This window comes from Colossoma macropomum, unplaced genomic scaffold (assembly GCF_904425465.1).
Source record: "Colossoma macropomum unplaced genomic scaffold, Colossoma_macropomum, whole genome shotgun sequence".
NCBI classification, from domain to species: domain Eukaryota; kingdom Metazoa; phylum Chordata; class Actinopteri; order Characiformes; family Serrasalmidae; genus Colossoma; species Colossoma macropomum.
This window is the reverse complement of record NW_023494792.1, coordinates 58,514,634-58,534,703: the sequence shown is the minus strand read 5'-3', so window position 1 is coordinate 58,534,703 and position 20,070 is coordinate 58,514,634. Positions and strand designations below refer to the sequence as shown.

At 41.9% G+C, this 20,070-nt stretch overlaps 1 protein-coding gene across 3 annotated transcripts in view; it reads left to right on the top strand.

Moving 5' to 3' along the window:
* chchd3a (coiled-coil-helix-coiled-coil-helix domain containing 3a) overlaps positions 1 to 16,834 on the top strand; it is a 153,567-nt gene extending 136,733 nt beyond the window's left edge. For all 3 annotated transcript variants that reach the window (XM_036577675.1, XM_036577674.1, XM_036577673.1), the window contains 2 exons: positions 9,498 to 9,633; positions 16,046 to 16,834. In XM_036577675.1, coding sequence (XP_036433568.1) covers positions 9,498 to 9,633; positions 16,046 to 16,069 — 160 coding nt within the window. In that variant the 3' untranslated portion in view covers positions 16,070 to 16,834. The remainder of the gene's footprint in view (positions 1 to 9,497; positions 9,634 to 16,045) is intronic.
* Positions 16,835 to 20,070: the final 3,236 nt, after the last annotated feature.

Here is a 20,070-nt window from a genome sequence, read left to right as displayed (position 1 = left end):
AAAGCCCTGTAATGCCCAGCAGGGAAGCTGTATTGTGCTTGAGCGGGAATAACCCTTTTTTTTTTTAAAAGGCCATGTTGTTTGACTGCTTATTGAAGCACAGCTTGACCCACTCTCAAAGAAGGCAATTATAGCTATTACTGGGAAATGTAGTCGAGCACATTAGACCCTGCTCTAATATTGAAAAGAGTAAAGCGAGTGGCCTGTACTTTGAATGGAGGTCAGAGGAGGTTGAAGTAAACGTCCACTGCATTCAGGCCTCTTTCTCAGCCATGGCCCAGTGTTTACGCACACACAAACACAAGTTGTGACCAGAGGTACCCCAAGTTATCACACTCTCATCATCTTCAAACCGCTCTCCAGACTCCAGCAGTGCTATAGCTCCCGCGTTACATCTTTACTGTGGGCCTCTATGAGAAGCTGAGATTGGCAATATATCACCCTCTTATCTCTCTCATTCTCTTTCTCTGCCTCTAACCTTCCGTCTCCTCCTTCTCTTTCTGTTTTCCTCGGTTTTGCCCTTTTTTTTACTTTATATCTCTCATTCCAGCTTCCCTCCCAAGCACACACTCTCACTCACTCTCTCCATTTTCTTTCCTCAGTCATCGTCTCTCTCTCTCTTCCTTCTCCATCCATCCGTCTTGGTAATGGAACAGTATGAGTATGTGTTGGGAGGTCAGGCCTGTGGCCTCTCCCTCCGTCTTCCTCTCTGTGCTCTAGTGGAACTGATGGATCCTATTTAACAAAAAAAAAAAACACAATGAAAATGAGGTCTTGTCATTTTTCTCCCTAACTGCTTCATTTGTTTTTATTTGTCTGTCTCTGTCACATGGCTTGTCAGACCCGAAATGATTTTTTTTCTCAAGTGCAAGCTTCACCTCTTAACCTTATTAGTGCGTAAGTGGTTGTAAACGATGACAAATAGACATGTGTCTGTTAAGAGATAGATAACTGTTCGGTTAGGGCAGCCCACGCCATGGACGTCTGCACCAGGGGCCCAAACCCACGGGCTGTCAGGCTGAACCTACATTTGTCTTTATTTTGCAAAATTAGGCAGACCATTTTTGAGAAATGTGTGGTGGTATTTTAATAAGCTGAGCGCTGCGGTTTTAAAGGCAGCGAAGGAATATTTTTTCGCATTAGCCCGAACTTCAGGCACTGCTTTCTCCTTTCTCTGTGCTGTTGCACCTGACATTGCATATGAGTTTTGTTGAGTGAGTGCTTTTATAGGCCGCAGCAACTTTGTTTAGACTAAAGGTTAAATTCTGGAGCAGACTCCTGGTCTACAGCAGCTCTTTCTGTTCTCCTTCTCTCTCTCTTTCTCTCTCTCTCTCTCTCTGCTCTATTAACTCCTTCACTGTTTCTGGGTGATGAAACAATATCAGTTCTTATCGCAGTAAAGTTTTCCTCGGTAATGATTAGCAATGGAGAAGTCGATCAGCATCAGAGTCAGGCAATTTTTGACCTAAATACAAAATTGGCTGATGTTCTTGACAATGATTTAGGCACTTAAGCGTTTGACCATGAAGCTGCGCCTATTTTGCCTCAGTTTGCCGCAATGCTTTGGATGTTTTAACCAATTTAAACCACGTTTGGTGTTTTTGCCTAAGCAGTTAAGTGTTGCACCATCCCATCCCCACCCCTGATCGGGGTCGTCATCAGCCAGTTGTGCTAAAGGACGATCTGTACACCCGCTAAGAGGAGTCACGTTGAAAACAGTGACATGGTAGGGAAGTGGTACAGATGTGGTACAGATGTTGAGAAATGTCAAGCCTGAGAGTGAATGTGGGGGTGATGATGTTAGGCCTGGATGAATACATAAAATGTAACAAAAATGATTAAATGATTGAAATCAACCATCTGCGTTATTTTCAACTCATTCTGTAATCATTTTGTTTCTAACAGCAAAGGCCAGAACTTTTAAAACGTTGCTACTCCAGTTTACTAGATGGAGAAGTCTTCTAGCCATTCACTCACAACAGCGCAAACTAGCAGTTGTAGAGAGTGAAAAGGACAATAAAGAGAACACACATACTCTGAATATGAAGGCCCAGTTAAAGATGTCCTCAAAATATCGATTTTTATTTCTAATTTTTTACACTTTTTTGTGTTCTATTGCTAAATTTCCTTCGGGATCAATAAAATATCCATCCATCCATCCATCCATCCATCCATCTATCTAGCTATCTAGCTAGCTGGCTGTCTGTTTATCTATCTATCTATCTATCTATCTATCTATCTGTCTATCCAGCTAGCTGGCTGTCTGTTTATCTATCCATCTATCTATCCATCCATCCATCCATCCATCCATCCATCCATCTATCTATCTAGCTATCCAGCTAGCTGGCTATCCGTTTATTCATCTATCTATCTATCTATCTATCTATCTATCTATCTATCTGTCTATCTATCAATTATCCGTCTTTTTTTGTTTCTTTCTGTGTTTCTTTCTTTGTTTCTATCTATCTATTATCCGTCTTTCTTTCTTTCTTTGTTTCTTTGTTTCTTTCTTTCTATCTATCTATCTATCTATCTATCTATCTATCTATCTATCTATCCAGCTAGCTGGCTGTCTGTTTATCTATCCATCTATCTATCCATCCATCCATCCATCCATCCATCCATCCATCCATCCATCCATCTATCTATCTATCTAGCTATCCAGCTAGCTGGCTATCCGTTTATTCATCTATCCATCCATCCATCCATCCATCCATCCAGCTGGCTGGCTGTTTATCTATTCATCCATCTATCTATCTATCTATCTATCTATCTAGCTAGCTAGCTAGCTATCTAGCTATCCAGCTAGCTGGCTATCTGTTTATCCATCCATCCATCCATCTCTTACTCTTTACTCTAAATTTGACATTCATCTATCTATCCATCTATCCATTCATCTATCCATCCATTTATCCATCCATCCGTCCAGCTAGCTAGCTGGCTGTCCGTTTATTCATCCATCCATCCATCCATCCATCCATCCATCCATCCATCCATCCGTCCATTTTGCAAAATAATTGTATATATTGTCTCAGAATAAGCCTTTTTTAATTTTAGCCTGTTTTCAAAATGCTATTTAGACTTAGGTACTGTATATCGCTGCTATCGGAATAAAACCTTGTATCTCCAAAATTCTAACTTTTCAGAAGAAGGAAAAAAACATACTTTACTTTTAATGTAAGTCAATGGAGCCAGACATTTTTCCAATTAATTTCAAGTGATTTCTTTTGCTCCATTCATCATGAAATTTACACACAATGTACAGGACAACAGGCATGTCAAAAACTGAGAAATGGAGATACGAGGTTTTGTTCCGACAGCAGCGATATATTAATTATCAATAATGTTCTACATCAAATGATACTGAATATAAATGGGTGAAAATGTGTTTGGCATTATCGCCCAGCACTGACTCTGCTCTCTCTCCCTTCCTTCCTTCTTATACACCGACCCCTACCCAGTATCTCTTTCAGTAGCCCTGTCTGAATGAATGGCCAGCTGCTTTAGATGTATATATTCTTCCCGTATCTCTCTCTCTCTCTCTCTTTCTCTCTCTCTCTGATAAAGCATCTCATATCTGTGCCTCTTTCAGTGGCGTGCCATATCTGACTCTGTCTCTCCCTGCTATGATTTATGGCCTGTATTGCTTTCTCTCCCTCCACTGACCAGACTGGCTAGGCAGATATTCATATACTGTGTATGTGTGTGAGAGAGAGAGAGAGAGAGAGAGAGAGAGAGAGAGAGAGATTTAAAGGTGTATTTTTTGTTCAGAGACAACTTATCACTCGTTCATTATGTATAGTTTCCGCTGGAGAGTGAAAATGTACTGCCTTGACCTCTTCTTTATGTGTGTCAGAATGTGGTCACTGGCTAATGTGTAGAAAAAAAATATCCGGTTATGTGGAAAAATCTCAGATATCAAATCACGTTATATGGAAAATGCGAGTGTGAATGAATTATTTTTGCCTGGCTGCCTCGCGTACGATCACACCGATATCTGGCCGAAGGTTTGCACCTCTATTATAGGCTGGAGATAAAGTTATGGAAATGGAGAAAACCACTGAGAGAGGGAATGATGGGGTTTGGAGCTGGTTAACATCATCCCATGAGGCTTTTGTAGATAATTGGATCCTGTGGAGATGAAACTGTATGTGTTTAAGATGTTTTTCCTATCTTCTCTGTTTCCTCACCCTCGATCACCCCTTCTTTTCCTCCTTTTTTTCCTCTCCTCCCTTTCTTTCTGTTTTTTTTAAGCTGGTCCTTTGTAATAGTTTCCTATTAAAGTTCTCCCTGTAGTGTGTTTTTGGGGAAAGGGGGATATTTGATTGACAGCAGCTGTGTGTATTGAGAGCGGAGTGAAAGAGAGATAGAGGCAGACGAGAGGATGGAGGGAGAAAGAAAGGAATAGAGAGAGGAAGTTGAAGGAGGGTGAATCCCCTGCCTGAGACAGGGGGAGATCAGACACAGGGAGATCAGATAGAGCCTCAGCGCCTTGACAGCTCTCATCCATTCATTTCCCTTTAGAGCCCCTCACTAATATTAATGATGCTGTATCAGAGCGAGGCAGCTTATACTGATGTCTGATCCCAAAAACCAACAGAGTGGTGCGCTGAAGGGAGGAAGATAATGTCTTCCCCTAATCTTTCTCTTTTCTTTTCCTTTCCCTAAAGGTCACGGTGGTTACATGAAGGGGGTACTGTGTGTTTCTGGTTCCTCCGGAGAGCGGGGTGTTGTGCGTTTCTAGCAAAGATGCCATAGCTCGAGTTTCATGGGAACAGATTTGCCCTCTTTCGCTGTGCTTGGCCTTTGCGTTTCCCATGGAACAATATTTAGTTTAAGAGATATTTTTATATCCATGATCAGTATATCATTTATGAATTCCAATCCCGATATGAAATATAAAGCTCAATTCCAGAGAAGTTGGGACAGCCTGTGAAATGATAATAAAACCAGAAAGCAGTGATTGGTAAATTGTGTTTTATCTTTATTGAATTGAAAACACAATATTATTTGATGTTTTACCTTCTAAACCTTTTTTGGTAACACTTTCTATGAATGTCACCTTTGTAAGCATCTATAAACACATTTATAACATGTTATAATGCCTTTATACGGCATTATAAACATGATTATAAACATTTATAAAAATGAATTACACTGAATTACACTTTAGTCATGTTTATTATACATTATGAATTGTTAATATAATGCATTATAAATAGTGTTAATAACATGTTATAATGTCAGTGCCAAAGAAGTCAGTCCCAGCTTGGAGAGCGTAAAGTAAAGACAAATACCAAGCTAACGGTGGTGTACATTACCTTTCCCACATTGGGTAAAACACTGATGGCAGCTCTAGTTTAAACTCTGGCATCTGAAGCCTGTAATGTGCTTTACTGTGAATGTTTTAGTGTTTCAGTAAATCCTTCAGTAAATACTTCAACTTGAAGCCTCACTCTGAACACTGGAGGAGGCTTTAGTACAGTACAGCTCACTTTACTTAGAGCGGACAAATACGACTTATGAGCTCTTATAATTTATGATCAGTACTAATAATGCATAATAAACATGGCTATAATGTATAATGCATTTTTATAAATATTTATAGCCATGTTTATAATGCCTTATGAATGCATTATAACATGTTATGAATGTGTTTATAGATGCTTACAAAGGTGACATTCATAGAAAGTGTTACCCCTTTTTTTCTTGTTTTTGTTTGTTTTTTGTAAATGTATGCTTAATATAAATTTTAATGTCTGCAACACATTGCAGACTTTATGCTGGAAACAATCTGAATGGTTCTTTTCTTCTTTGGCCCAAAGAACTCGCTCACACACACACTGTCTATGCCGCTTATCCTTCTGAGTCACCCCCTTACACCATGACAGACCCTGACTTTTGCATTTTTTACGGTGGTAACAATCTGGATGGTCCTTTTCTTTTTTGGCCCAGAGAGCACAACATCCATAAACAGTCGTAATGATTCACTCGTCTATCCCAGGGGCCATTGGGCGGAAGGCAGGAAACACCCTGGACAGGTCGCCAGTCCATCACAGGGCACCAAAGAACACAACGTCCGTTAATTCCATAAATAATTTGAAAGGTTGACTCGTCAGACCACAATACATGTAATTTATATTTGAATGTCATTCAGGCTTTTCTGAGAAGCTCTTGCGTGTCTCAGTCACTCACTTATCAACTTTAGAGTTGCTTTTGTGTGTTTGAGAAGATGTTGCCTAAAAGGCAGCATATCGCTGCTGTCAGAAGAAAACCTTGTATCTCCATTTTTGTCGTTTTTCAGTTTTTGTCATAATTTGAAAATGCCTGTTGCTCTTTACATTGTGTGTAAATTTCATGAAGAATGGACCAAAAGAAACGGCTCAAAATTGCTTGGAAGTTACCATTTTGGAGATACGATGTTTTGCTCCGACAGCAGCGATATGTTGCTCCAAAATATGTATATCTCTTTCAGGGTTAATGGTGCTTTCACAGATGTGCGAGTTAACCCACTAATACACCCCCCTATACCATGACAGACAGCGTCTTTTGAACTTTACGCTGGTAACAGTCTGAATGGTCTCTTTTTTGGCCCAAAGAACACAACGTCCATTAATTCATTAAAAAAATTTAAAGGTAACAGTACATGTTACCTGTACATGTTTCCACTGTGCATCAGCTCATTCAAATGAGGTTTAAATCTGTGCATGTGTGCATGTTGTTTTTCATAGACAGTGTAATTTATATTTGAATGTCATTCAGGCTGGATTTTAACCCAATTATCTACCCAATTTAGTCGTCTCCAATTCCACCCGCTACTTAGGACTCCCAATCACACGATACTATCAACGCTAGGAGGGTGAAGGCTAACACAGGCTTCCTCCGAGACCTGTGAAGCCAACCACCGCTTCTTTTCGAACTGCCGCTCACGCAACGTCACTGGACAGCTGAACGCGCTCGGAGGAAAGAGCCAACCGCCAGATCTGTTACGTCAGCTAACAGACGCCTGCACTGACTAGCATCGTGCTGAGTGATGGGGGGAGAAGGAGGGGCCATCCTGCCCACCCAGAGAGAGCGAGGCCAATTGTGCTCTCCTGGACTCCCGGCTACGGACGGCTGTAGCATCACCAGGGATCGAACTCGCGATCTCCTGATGATAGGGCCAACGCTTAGAGGGTTGCGCCACTCGGGAGCCTTATTCAGGCTTTTCTGAGAAGCTCCTGCATGTCTCAGACGCTCACTTATCGACTTTATTGAGTTACTCTTATGTGTGTGAGATGATGTTGCCTAAAAGGCAGCATATCGCTGCTGTCGGAACAAAACCTTGTATCTCCAAAATGAGAACTTTACAGGAGAAAGAAAAAAAAATACTTTACTTATAATGTAGGTCAATGGAACCAGACTTTTTTCCATGTAATTTTGGGACATTTCTTTTGGCCCATTCATCACGAAATTAACATGCTATATAAAGAGAAACAGACATTTTCAGATTGTCAAAACGTGAAAAACAACAAAAATTAAGATTAAAGATTAAAATTAAGATATGAGATTTTGTTCCAACTGCAGCGATATGTTGCTCCAAAATGTGTTTATCTCTTTCAGTGTTAATGCTGCTTTCACAGATGTGCGAGTTAACCCACTAATACGCCCCTTATACCATGACGGACCCTGCCTTTTAAACTTTATGCTGGTGTCAATCTGGATGGTGCTTTTCTTCTTTGGCCCGGAGAAAACAACATCCATAAACAGCCATAATGATTCACTCGTCAGACAACAGTACGCAGTACTGTGCATCAGTCTATTTCATATGAGCCCGAGCCCAGAGCAGTAGGCGGGGTTTCTAAATTTGTTGACATTTGGCTGTGCATAGTCCTGTCTTGAGTTGCATTGTGGATATAAGTATTCCTGAGCCCACACAGTGATATCCATCACAAAAGCATGCTGGTTTTTAATGCAGTGCCATCTGAGGGATCAGTTGTGATTTTCAGCCTTGACCTTTACGCAGATTTCTTCTGAATCCCTGAGTCTTTTGGCGATAGTGTGCTGTAGAGGGTGAAACGACTAACATCCTTGCAGTCGCTTGTTGAGGAATTTTACTCTCACTGTTGGATCAGATTGGATTGGATTATTGTGACTTGCTCATAAAGGACTATGCTTTTACTGGATGCTCCTTTTATACCCAAGCATGATCACATCACATTTCAGATGTTTTTAGTCTTAATTTGAATGAAGAATCATGATGACTGTTTCCATGGCGTAGAACATGCTGTATTATTTATTACTCATTATGTTGTAATCATCTCATACCATTTATCTCATACAATACCTGCTGTCATGTAAATACAACAAATCGGTCTTATATGCTATGTAAATATGCAAATAGATACACTTTCATTCCTACTCTCTCATAGTTTAATCTAACTTATGTCTTTTTCTATTTCTGCCTAATTTATGTCTGTTTTTATTCCTATCTTTTATCTGTCTTCTTTTCTTCTGCCTAATATATCACTGCTGTTGGAAGAAAGCCTCATATCTCCATGTTGTTTTTCTGTTTTTGACATAATTTGAAAAAGCCTGTTGCTCTTTATATTGTGTGTAAATTTCATGAAGAATGAACCAAAAGAAACGACCCAAAATGATTTGGAAAAAAGTCTGGTTCCATTGACTTACATTAAAAGTAAAGTACATTATTTCCTCCTGTAAAGTTACCATTTTGGAGATACAAGGTTTTGTTTTGACAGCAGTGATATGTAAGTTTATGTGCAATTATATGTCTTGCTACTCTAACACTCCATCCATCCATCCATCCATCCATCCATCCATCCATCTATCCGGCTATCCGTCTATCTGTCTAAATAAACGGCATAATTAATAGTATATAGCTAGTATCGCCCATCTCTGTAATGCTTATCCTCACAGTTTTGTATCGCAGTGTATTTTTACACCCCTTATATATCATTTATGAGCTCTGATCTTATTATGAAACTTATGGGTAATTCCATTGATATGCTCATTCATGTCCAGCTATGATTGGCACCAGTTTTGTGAATGAAACTTCATTATATCGTCATATAAAACTGTCACGTCCACCCACATCCGCTGTTTAGGCAGTAAGTCATTAAATATGTGTGTATGCACATTTTGTGTTCATGGACACTGTAATTTATCATTGAGTGTCATTCAGGCTTCCCACAGCAGCCTCAGCTCCGGCATGTCTCAAACGCCCACTCAGCATCTTCAGAGTTACTTCTCAGCGTGAGGGTAGTCAATGATCTTCCAGACCCAATCTGCACATCAGTTTTGCTATTGATTAGTGATTGATCAGATGTTTAGGAATGAAAATGAGGCAAGATTGTCATTTTAAGGCACTTTGTCATTGTCACAGTTTCGTTTTGGTGCCTCTTGGAAAACTAAATAATGTAACGATGATGAACGATGTCACTGACTCTGTGTTTTTGTTTTGTCTCTCTTCCTCTCTCTGTCTCTCTCTTGTGCAGGCGGTATGAAATCAGCCCTGTGTGTGCAAACCTGCAGAGTCAGATTCTGAAGTGCTACAGAGAGAACACAGGAAAGACGCTGCTCTGCTCCAATATTGCCTCCCTCTACCTGCAGTGCGTCAACAGTGCTAAGCAGGTGAGCGTGTGCATGGTCATGTGTATGGATGGTAGAGGTGGGCGGTTATTTGAATATTTACTAAATATTTGTTAATACCATGGTGAACATAGGGGTGATCTTTATGTGATCTCTTGGACTCCTGGCCACAGATTGGTGTAGCATCACCAGGGATTGAACTTACAATCTCCTGCTTACACGCTTGTGTCACTCGGGAGCCCCAAATCATATCGCTGCTGTCGGAAGAAAACCTCGTATCTCCATTTTTGTCGTTTTTCAGTTTTTAACATTATCTGAAAATGCCTGTTGGCCTTTACATTGTTTATTAATTTCATGATTAATGGACCAAAAGAAATGACCCAGAATTAATGTCTGGTTCCATTCACTTACATTAAAGGTAAAGTAGGTTTTTGTTACTATTATGGAGATGCAAGGTTTTATTCTGGCAACAGAGATATAAATATATATACATAATATATATATCATGTAATCTTTCCTAAGACTGTGTGTGAAATGTAACCGTTGAAGCATAACCAGCCTCTATCACCATCATCGCACGGCATTCCTTCCAATACGAGGAATGCATGAATCAACTGGTACACAATAAATGATAAGTGAGAAATAGACCTCAGTGGAAAACAGAGCTTGATTATTTATAATTCTAATTTTTTTACGTCTTGTTTGTTGTTTACATATCTCATCGTATTTAACAAATGCTGTTTAGTTCAAATTATGGCTCTTGTGATTGGGAGAAAAATCACTTTTAGCCATTTGAGAGAGCTGGCAAACCCAGAGAAAAGAAATATACTAAATGAGATCTCCCCTTGATCTCAGGCACTTCTCCTAGACATGGTTAAGTCCAGTTAAATCAGAGTGAGACTTAAGTCTAAAGTTTTCTCCTGTTTCTGAAATTTGGCTCCTGAGAAATAAAACTTCAAATTGTTGTTACACATGACTTAAATCTTTAGTGTCTCATCTCACCCCAGTCTCAGCTGAATAATATCTCCATAAGAAAAGTGAAAGATCTCATTGTTTTCTTATAGAGCTCCATTCTGTATTACAGAACTCTTTCAGCAGTCTGTCAGTGCAGAAGGACAACTCACGCTTCTCTCTTTTGTCACCAGAACTTCTCGCAGTGAAATGCTGATGTTAATCTCTTCTTTTCTCTTAAGGGGGGTTTAGGAGAAACAATTCAGAAATCAGTGATCATTAATATAACAATGAGATCTGCTTTATTTCTCTGAGACGATCGTAAGAAAGATTGTTTTTCTTCTGGAAAAGGCTGAAAAATTTCGGGATGTCATTTCTTAATCATATCGCCCAGCCTGAGTGGACAGATTTCTCTATACTGTCTGTGATGTACAGCATGTCCCAGAATCGTTGTAGTAGTATATGCTTAAATAGAATCACATCAAAGTCATTAACACTGTTTTTCATTGTTTCCTTTCACAAGAATAACAAGTTTGAGGCAGCACAAATATGGGCAACTGACCTGTAAGTTCAAGTGCTTTTAAGTTTAATAGAGGGTCTTGGAGAGAATTAGTGAGTAGATGTGTGTGTACAGGTAGATAGCAGTAGTTAATGTGTGTGCGTTCCTTTTGTGAGAGCGGTAGCTGAGAAACTGTGCTAGACCGCCACATCCAAATAACCAGTTGTCACAGAAAACAAGCTGATATGTTAGTGACAAGTGGTCATCCACTCCTCCTCGTCACTCTGCTGCGTGCAGATTCACTGAACCCTTGCTTCTCTTCCTCGAGCGAGCCGATCCACTCGCGCTGGCGAAACCCTATAATAAAGCGCTCTCGCAGCCCCTGTATCGCAGACCTCCATTTACCAGCGCCGGCCCAGTGCCGAGAGTGGCCTCTCTCTTCCGCTCGGCTACGGGCGCTTCCCGGCTCCACGGAAATTGTAGGCTGCCACTGCAAGGCCGTCCGCGTAATGACAGTGGACGGGGGCCGTCCCTCGGCCCTGTTTAAGTGCGTGTTAAATGAAATAAGCAGAGGCACGCATGTGCTGTTTAGGCCTCCGCTATCTCCCTCTGTCCCTCGCTCACCCTCCTGTTAAGAATTAGACCTTAGTCTGAGAAAGCAGGGGGCGGGCGAGAGCGCGCAACTCCGACCTTCTTCGGCACACGGCGGCGGTTTCCCAGACGAGGCGCAATTTACATTCAGATAGCTTTTCTATTAGATTTTACCAGTGTAACTGTTTCACCAGACGGCAGCCCTACTCCGCTCTTTTCCCTTCTCTTGGGCATTAGTATTAAAGCTGGGTTTGAATTCCGCCGGGCTTAAGCAATGCATCATGTAAATGCAGATATGTTTTATTCATTTTTGTGTATGCGCAAGGCTACCTGGAACCTTTTTAGCATTCCTACCATTTCCGCATGCGTGTTTGTGCCATTATCTTGTAAATTTGAAACCCCAGTCTTGCCGTAGTGCGATGCGGCCCTTTATTTTATCAAGTGTATGCTTTAAAATGCATTCGTGTTTGCCCCGGGTTATCGCTGTAATCTGATTTTATGACTCACATAAAAGGATCACGGAATAATGCAGAGAAAACTCAATCTTGGACTCAAGAGGTGTGTGTATGCGTGCCTGGTTTTATATTGGGGAGAAGTGTGTCTGTGTGCGACTGAGCTCTCTGAGCTGAAATCATGTGGGTGAAAGAAGTTCACTTCTTGAAATCAGCCTTAGGGATGGGTGCGGTTATTGGAATATACAGATGCTAAACTCATTAGTACAGTCGTTCGCAAAGGTTTGAATACTACTGGTCAAATAATGTTAACCCATCATACTGCAATTGAGTGCACAATTTTTACTTATTAGCTGTCATATAGCAAAAAATTAAGCATTTTAACGTTTGAACAGGCCATGGACCCTCACAGAGCAGGTACTATTTGGATGGTGGATCATTCTCAGCGCTGCAGTAACACTGACGTGGTGGTGGTGTGTTAGTGTGAGTTGCACTGGTCTGAGTGGATCAGACACAGCAGTGCTGCTGGAGTCTTTAAACACTGTGTCCACTCACTGTCCACTCTATTAGACACTCCTACCTTGTCAGTCCACCTTGTAGATGTAAAGTCAGAGACGATAGCTCATCTGCTGCTGCACAGTTTGTGTTGGTCATCCTCTAGTCCTTCATCAGTGGTCACAGGACGCTGCCCATTTTTGGTTGGTGGACTATTCTCAGTCCAGTAGTGACACTGAGGTGTTTAAAAACTCCAGCAGCACTGCTGTGTCTGATCCACTCAGACCAGTGCAACACACACTAACACACCACCACCACGTCAGTGTTACTGCAGTGCTGAGAATGATCCACCACCCAAATAGTACCTGCTCTGTGAGGGTCCGTGGGGGTCCTGACCACTGAAGAACAGGGTAAAAGGGGCTAACAAAGTATCAGAGAAACAGATGGACTACAGTCTGTAACTGCAGAACTACAAAGTGCACCTATATAGTAAGTGGAGCTGATAAAATGGACAATGAGCGCAGAAACAAGGAGGTGGTCATAATGTGATGCCTGATCGGTGTATGGCGAGCATGGTGAGACTTTCTTAGGAGCCTTTCTCAAGAAAAAAAAATATGATTAAACGAAGATATCATGCAACTACACATTTCCACCAGAGATGTCTCCAAATCCCCAAAACTTACACAGTGCAGCTTTAATGTTAAAGTCTATTTTTGTTCATTTATTGCAGCTGTTAAAGTACAAGGCTAAAATAGCCAAGTTGGCTGATTAGCCATCTTCTACAGCCTCCTATCTGTTGAAACGTAGTAGCTCCTGACTTTAGGATAGATTCAGCTCGAGCTCAAGTAAACAAACATTACTCAGTACTGCCCTCGAAAGCTTTTATAGTATCAGTCAGAAGTTAGAAGTTCTGTTGTTTTCATAAGAAACATGACGTGTCGTGGACTTTCTGCTTTCTTTTATTTACATTTGCCTCAGTCCGACCATTTATGATTGTGAAAGCTAACAGCTGTTAACTGAAAATATTTTCGATCAGCTCAAATAATAATAATAGTTATTGCAGGCTTTGATATTTCAATAGCAAAAATGATCTCTCATTAATTAATACCAGAATACAAACATATCCTATCAGCTTTCATAGTAGGACTATCACTTCACATTTAATGTGCTTAATTTTAAGCACATTAAATGAGCACTTCTAAAGTCCTCCGCTGCCTCGTGGCGCTGCTAATCACCTGTACGTATGGTCCGTCATCTCTGCTGCTAAATAAGTGGAAGGTGCTGCTTTTGACATGTGCTGTCCAGGAGACGGGGTTAAAGACAGCGCGCTGTCATCACCGGGGCTTTGTTGAGGGTAATTACCCTCCAGCTTATCAATAATGAACTGATAACATTTAGCCCCGACCTTCCCTCTCCACTCCAGCTCTCTCTAATACGCAGGCTTCAGAGGCCCTGCCGCTGATAGCACGCTGAGAGGAGAAGAGAGGCAGATAAAAACGCACTCGGCCTCCGAAGACTCGCTGAATACCGGTTTATCATCAGGAACCGCTTGATATTTCTTTTCCCCTCTCTCTCACTCTCGCTTTTTTTTTTCCTCCTTCTTCTTCTTTAGCGCATGACTGACCCTCTTTTTTCCCCCCTCGTATTTTCTTCCTGGATAGAGGAGTTCATGGTTTAAGGATTAACACCTGTTTGTGTGGAGAGCCGATTTTTCTCTCCTCTGGCTAAGCAGCTGTGTCCTTTACCTGACAGCGCCGCGCAAATATTTCCCCTCGTTCCAGCGGAGAGCGATTCTGCCCAGCGAGGTGCTCAGTGTGGAAAATGTCTGTCTGAAAGTCTGCAGGCAGCCAGCTGTGGTCGTGAAGGTGCAGCTCAGGTCACTCGTTTAGGATTGAAGTTAGAGAATCTTTCCCGGCCGTCGGGCTCGGACCTCCGGATTGGAGCGCTGAGGATGACGAGAAGCCGAGTGGACGTGAATGTAGTTACGAGACCGAGAATCAATCAGTCCACAGAGCGGAAGAAGCTTCCTGCAGCTCTTTCACTCCACCTCAGTTCCTCCATCCACCTCTCTTTCTCTCTCTCTCTCTTTTTTGATCTTGCCTGTAGTGCAGTTTTAGGAAAGCACTTGAGCATCTTTCTCTGTCACTCTCTCTCTCTCTCTCTCCCCACTTCCCTTTCTCTCTTCTTTTTTTTCCCTCAGTCTTTTTCCCTTCCTGCTTCATCAGGTTCTTCCTCTCTCTCTCCTTTCCTTCCACCCTCTTATTTTCTATGCCCAGCAGCCTCTTTTCTCTTTTTCTCTCCCTTTTTCCTTTCCATCTCTCTCTTTAGCTCTATTTCTCTCTCACTTTCTTTTTCTGTGCATCTATCGTTCTTTCTTTTTCTTTTCTTCCTTCCTCAGTCTTCTTCTTTCCTTTTCTTCTGTTTGCATTTTTTCTTTTTTCCTCTCTGTCTCTCTCTCCCCCTTCTTCCTTCATCAGTCTCTTTCCCTCTCTGCCTCCCTCATTCCCTCTCTCCTTCTCTCCCTCATTCCCTCCCTCTCTCCTTCCCTCTTTCCCTCCCTTTCTCTCCCCTCTTCTCTCCCTCCCTTCCTCTCTCTCTTCTTCCTCCCTCTCTCTCTTCCTCTGTCCCTCCATCTCTCTCTCTCTCCCCCCTTCTCTCTCTCTCCCTCCTTCCCTCTCTTCCTCCATCTCTCTCCTTTCCTCCATCTCTCTCCCTCCCTCCTTCTCTCTTTCTGCCCTTCCTCTCTCCCATCTCCCTCCCTCCATCTTTCTCTTTTTCCTCTTCCTCTCTCCCATCTTCCTCCCTCCATCTTTCTCTTTTTCCTCTTCCTCTCTCCCATCTTCCTCCCTCCATCTCTCTCATTTCCCCCTTCCTCTCTCCCATCTTCCTCCTTCCATCTCTCTCTTTTTCCCCTTCCTCCCTCCATCTCTTTCATTTCCGCCTTCATCTCTCCCATCTTCCTCCCTCAATCTCTCTTTTTCCTCCTTCCTCTCCCCATCTTCCTCCCTCCATCTCTCTTTTTCCTCCTTCCTCTCTCCCATCTTCCTCCTTCCATCTCTCTCTTTTTCCCCTTCGTTTCTCCCATCTTCCTCCCTCCATCTCTCTCATTCCCCCTTCCTCTTTCCCATCTTCCTCTCTCCATCTCTCTCTCTTTCCCCCTTTCTCCTCTCCCATCTCCATCTCTCTCTCCCCCTCTCACTCTCTCTCCCTCCATCTCTCTCTCTCTCTCTCTCTCTCTCTCTCTCTCCCCCTCTCCCTCTCTCTCCTTTGCCCTGTGCACTAGTGTGTGTTAAATGTGTATTGACAGGCTGAGAGAGCAGAGTTTGGGAATTTTTCTTGCACTTATCACTTAACATGAAATCCACTCCCTCGTGGACTTTCCTCACCCCTCTCTACATTCTCCTTTCGTTCCTCTCGGTCCCTTCTAACGTGTCCTTCATCCTTTTCCCCTCTCACTCTTTTGCAGAACAAGTTGAGGACCGGAGGCTAATGCTGAGGGACGGAGGAGAAGCAGCCGAGTTCGTGGCCGAGTTAGAGGAGAGCAGAGGCACCACTGGATACACACCTGACCGAGAGGAACAGTATAGAAACCACGTCAACCAGAGAAATGGGACACCCTCCAACCCTTCCTTCACCTGCTCCCTTCACTCCTGCACCCCTCTTTTTTTCCTTTCTCCTCCCTCCATTTCCTCTTGCTCCTCTTATCCAGTATTGCAGCTAAGAGAGCCGCTAGAGGTGTAGCAAGTACCCTGTGCCGAACATCAAGAGCCAGAGAACACGTCTCAGAACGGCTCTGCTAGGATGGACCTTACTTGGAAGTCAAGACAAACCAAATGAAACCAAACATAAACCTCAGCAAAAGCAGTCAGGCTTCGTCGTCAGCTAGTTTTTCAGTCTTGTTTAGACGTAGTAAGTCACTGGAAGCAGGCGAGCAACAGGTTAAGAGGAAAATTTCCCTCAAAATAACCTGGATCTTCATGTTTTGTAAGTTATGCGGCAAAGTGCAAAGATTAACACGCTGCTCACCCCCATACTTACACCCGCACCCCATGACCAAGTCTATCAACGTGGTTCGTCCTCACACTAATGCCCAGCTCTTTATGCACTAGCCCACCCATCCTAACTGTTCATCGTGTCTCTGTGTGTAACGTTGATTATGTTTCTGCTTTATTTTTGCTTTTCTTCTGCATGAGCGCCATTGTTCGGACTGCCTGATCTGTCAGGGAGAATAAAAGGATGAAACTGGAAACCTGAATTTGTCCCATCACTGCTGCTATTGAAAATGTGCCTGTGGGAGAGACTGACGTTAGTGCTGATCATTGTGTCATTGAATTTGTTCTCTTACAGAATGACAGACTGTATATTGTTGCTGTCAGAACAAAACATTAGCTCCATTTTTGCTGTTTATTTATTTATTCATTTATTTAGCAAATTCGAAAATGCAAGCTGTCCTTCACAGCGTGCTTAAATCTCAAGATGAATGGACCAGTAGAAAATTACATGGAAAAAGACCTTCTGCTTTTCTAAATTTCTGCATAAATAAGATATTGAGATGTAAACAAAGTCATTTAGTCTGGTTTGCTGTGGAAAGGTTTATTGTAAAGAAACTTACTGACTCTTTACAGTGGTGGTGATAGGGACTAGGGGTCGCAGTACAAATATAGCCACTTTATTTACTGTCCAAAACTACCAGTGAACCTACACGTGTCTTCTGAGGTTTCGTATGTAATATTCATGATCGTAAAATGGTGGCAAACCTGAAACAAATGTTTTTTAAGGGCTATTTTTCCCCTTACAACACGCTGCATGTGCCTCTCCTGTACAGTTTAAGCCAAAATCTCATCTCAAAATTTCATGTAATAGTTTTCTGTGAGGGAGCTCTTAGAGGTGGACATCTGGTTCCTATCACCACCGCTGTGAACAATTCTGTCTGTAAGTTTCTTTAATGTGGAGCATTTCACACCAAACCACTCTGAACGACTTTGTTTACATCTTAACCATTTAATTGCACAGAAATTTTGAAAAACAGGTGGAATTCCCCTTTAATTCCAATTTAAAGTTAAAGGATTAGTTTACAGATTTTCCACGCATTGCAAATGCAGTTAGTCAGCCAAGACATTTGGTGTCAACATTTAGCTTCTTTAGTTTACCACTTGGGTTGCAAGGCTTACATTGCTAACACTGGAAGTCAATAGTCACCCAAACCATTTCTGTAAATACATGTCCAAAACTCTCAAACCACATTCGAGTCTTAATTCAGGTCATACAGACAAGTCAGTGTAGTTTACAACACGGTATGACTCCCTCTGAGGCTAACCACAAATGAGCATAAACTGCATATGTTTAAGCTTGAATTGAAGAAGTATGTCAGTTGCGTTCTGGACCCACCAGTGACCCACACATCACAGTAAGTGAGCACAACAATGGCGGAGAAAAAGTAAACAGGGCTTACCTCGGATTCACTTCTTTGAGGTGTCATAAAAGTTTACTTGTACCGCTGGAGTCCTGCTAGAAACAGGTGAAAACTTATCACCGCATACACAAATTACATAGCTTATTGACATAATTTGATGCAAGTATGTGAACAGGTTGCCATCTATTTGTGGAAATGGTTTTGATGACTATTTACTTTGTGTTTGGTAGCACCGTTAGCCTAGTGCAGAGGTTGGCAATCTAAATGTAAAGAGCCATTTTGTCCTTTCAATAAAAATCAATCCACCTTGGGAGCCACAACATTTTATGTCTATTTTACCATCTTGGCTGTAAATGTGTCTCTGTATGTGCTGATGTGCTAGTATAGACTAAAAATAAATGAAAACACAGACTTACTTTGCTCTGCTTTAAGCTTTAGCTCAGCTATAGTCGCTTTTCTCACATCTCCGGCAGGAAACTTTTCTTGTAAAATGTCTCTCAATTGTCAACTTTTTTACGAGGCTGAAGTCGCTTCTCATTCACCAGATTCTTGTTCAGATTTTCCCATTCCACCTTAAATTCAAACAAGAAGCTGGCGAATGAGAAACTGACGTCTGCTTCACGCTTTTTAGTGTTTGTCAGGTTCTCGTTGCAGATTAAACGTATCAGGAAACCAGCTGGAGGAAATATAAATGCAGTCCATTCGTCTCTAAATTATTCGTCTTAAATCTCTCTCTTTGCCTTTTTCGTTAGCTACTAGCTAGGCGAGATTGTTGTCTGTGTTGCTATAGTGACCAGCAGTCTGCGCTGATCTTCAGGGTTAAAGGGTGAATTAGCAGTTCTACATTAACTCCAGAGTTTAAGACCATTTATTGTTAAACTGTGTTGAACGATCAGCAGAGCTTTATTTTACTGTAAAGGAGGATTATTTTACTTTCACCTAAACATCTAATTTAAACAGCCGAGCCCTGGCCCAGCGGCTCCAGTTCTACACTAAAAAAAGCAGAACTCAGACACGAAATATGTCTTGGCTGGTCGACTGATAAGTGGAAAATCATGTAAATTTGATTGGTCATCAAACCTCTCCTTTAATAATGTATTTTCTTTCTCCTGTTTAGTTGCCATTTGAAGATTTTTGGAGATTGGAGGTTTTGTTGCGACAGCATTGATGTGTCTCACTCTGTCTGGCACTCCAGCACACACACTCTTATCCTCCACTGTTTAAATTTAGCCTTCATTTCAGACTCGGCAGTGCAAACACTCGCACAGATGCTCCCAGCTGTGAGATCTCCTCAGCAGACACAGGCAGAGGGTGGAGAACATGGGGGAAACAGCCAGATTGATCACAACTCATCACATGACTAACAAGAAATGAAGCAGTGCCATCCATCATGTGTTGGGGGTCTGGAATCGACAAGTTCCCCCGCTTTCCCCCTCTGCAGGTGGTGGCAGCAGCTGAGGCCTGAAGGTGGGGGCTATCTGGGTTCTCCAGTGCTTGTAGGTTTCAAGAATGGACGACTGCGCAACCTGTGATAGTAGGACTGTAGCAGAGACGGGAAGAACCCATGTTCAAGTAAAAGTATTAATGCTTCTGTAAAATAATGACTAAAATAAAAGTACCTTACCAAAAAACACCTCAAGTAAAAGCACTTAAGCATTTGGTCAAAACTAAATAGAGGAACTCCACTGATTTTCCCAAATTTTGGTATAATTAAACAGTTAACGTGTCAACAAAGTAATCCAGAGTGGTTTGGTGTGAAATGCTCTGTTTTAGAGAACCTTACCGAGTCAGAACTGTTCACAGTGGTGGTGATAGGAACCAGACGTTCACCTCTAAAAGCGCCCTCACAGAAAATTATTACATGAAATTGTTATGAAAACTCACCCTGATGTCTGAGACACTGATAAAGTTTTGGTCTGAAACGTATTTTAATCCATTTATTTTACCCCATTCATGGTGCAGGGATATATGAAGGGTGTTCTAAGGTAAAATAGTCCCCAAAGAAGGGGGACTGTATGAAGTGTAGGTTCACTGGTGGTTTTGGTTAGTAAATAAAATGGCTATATTTGTATTGTAGG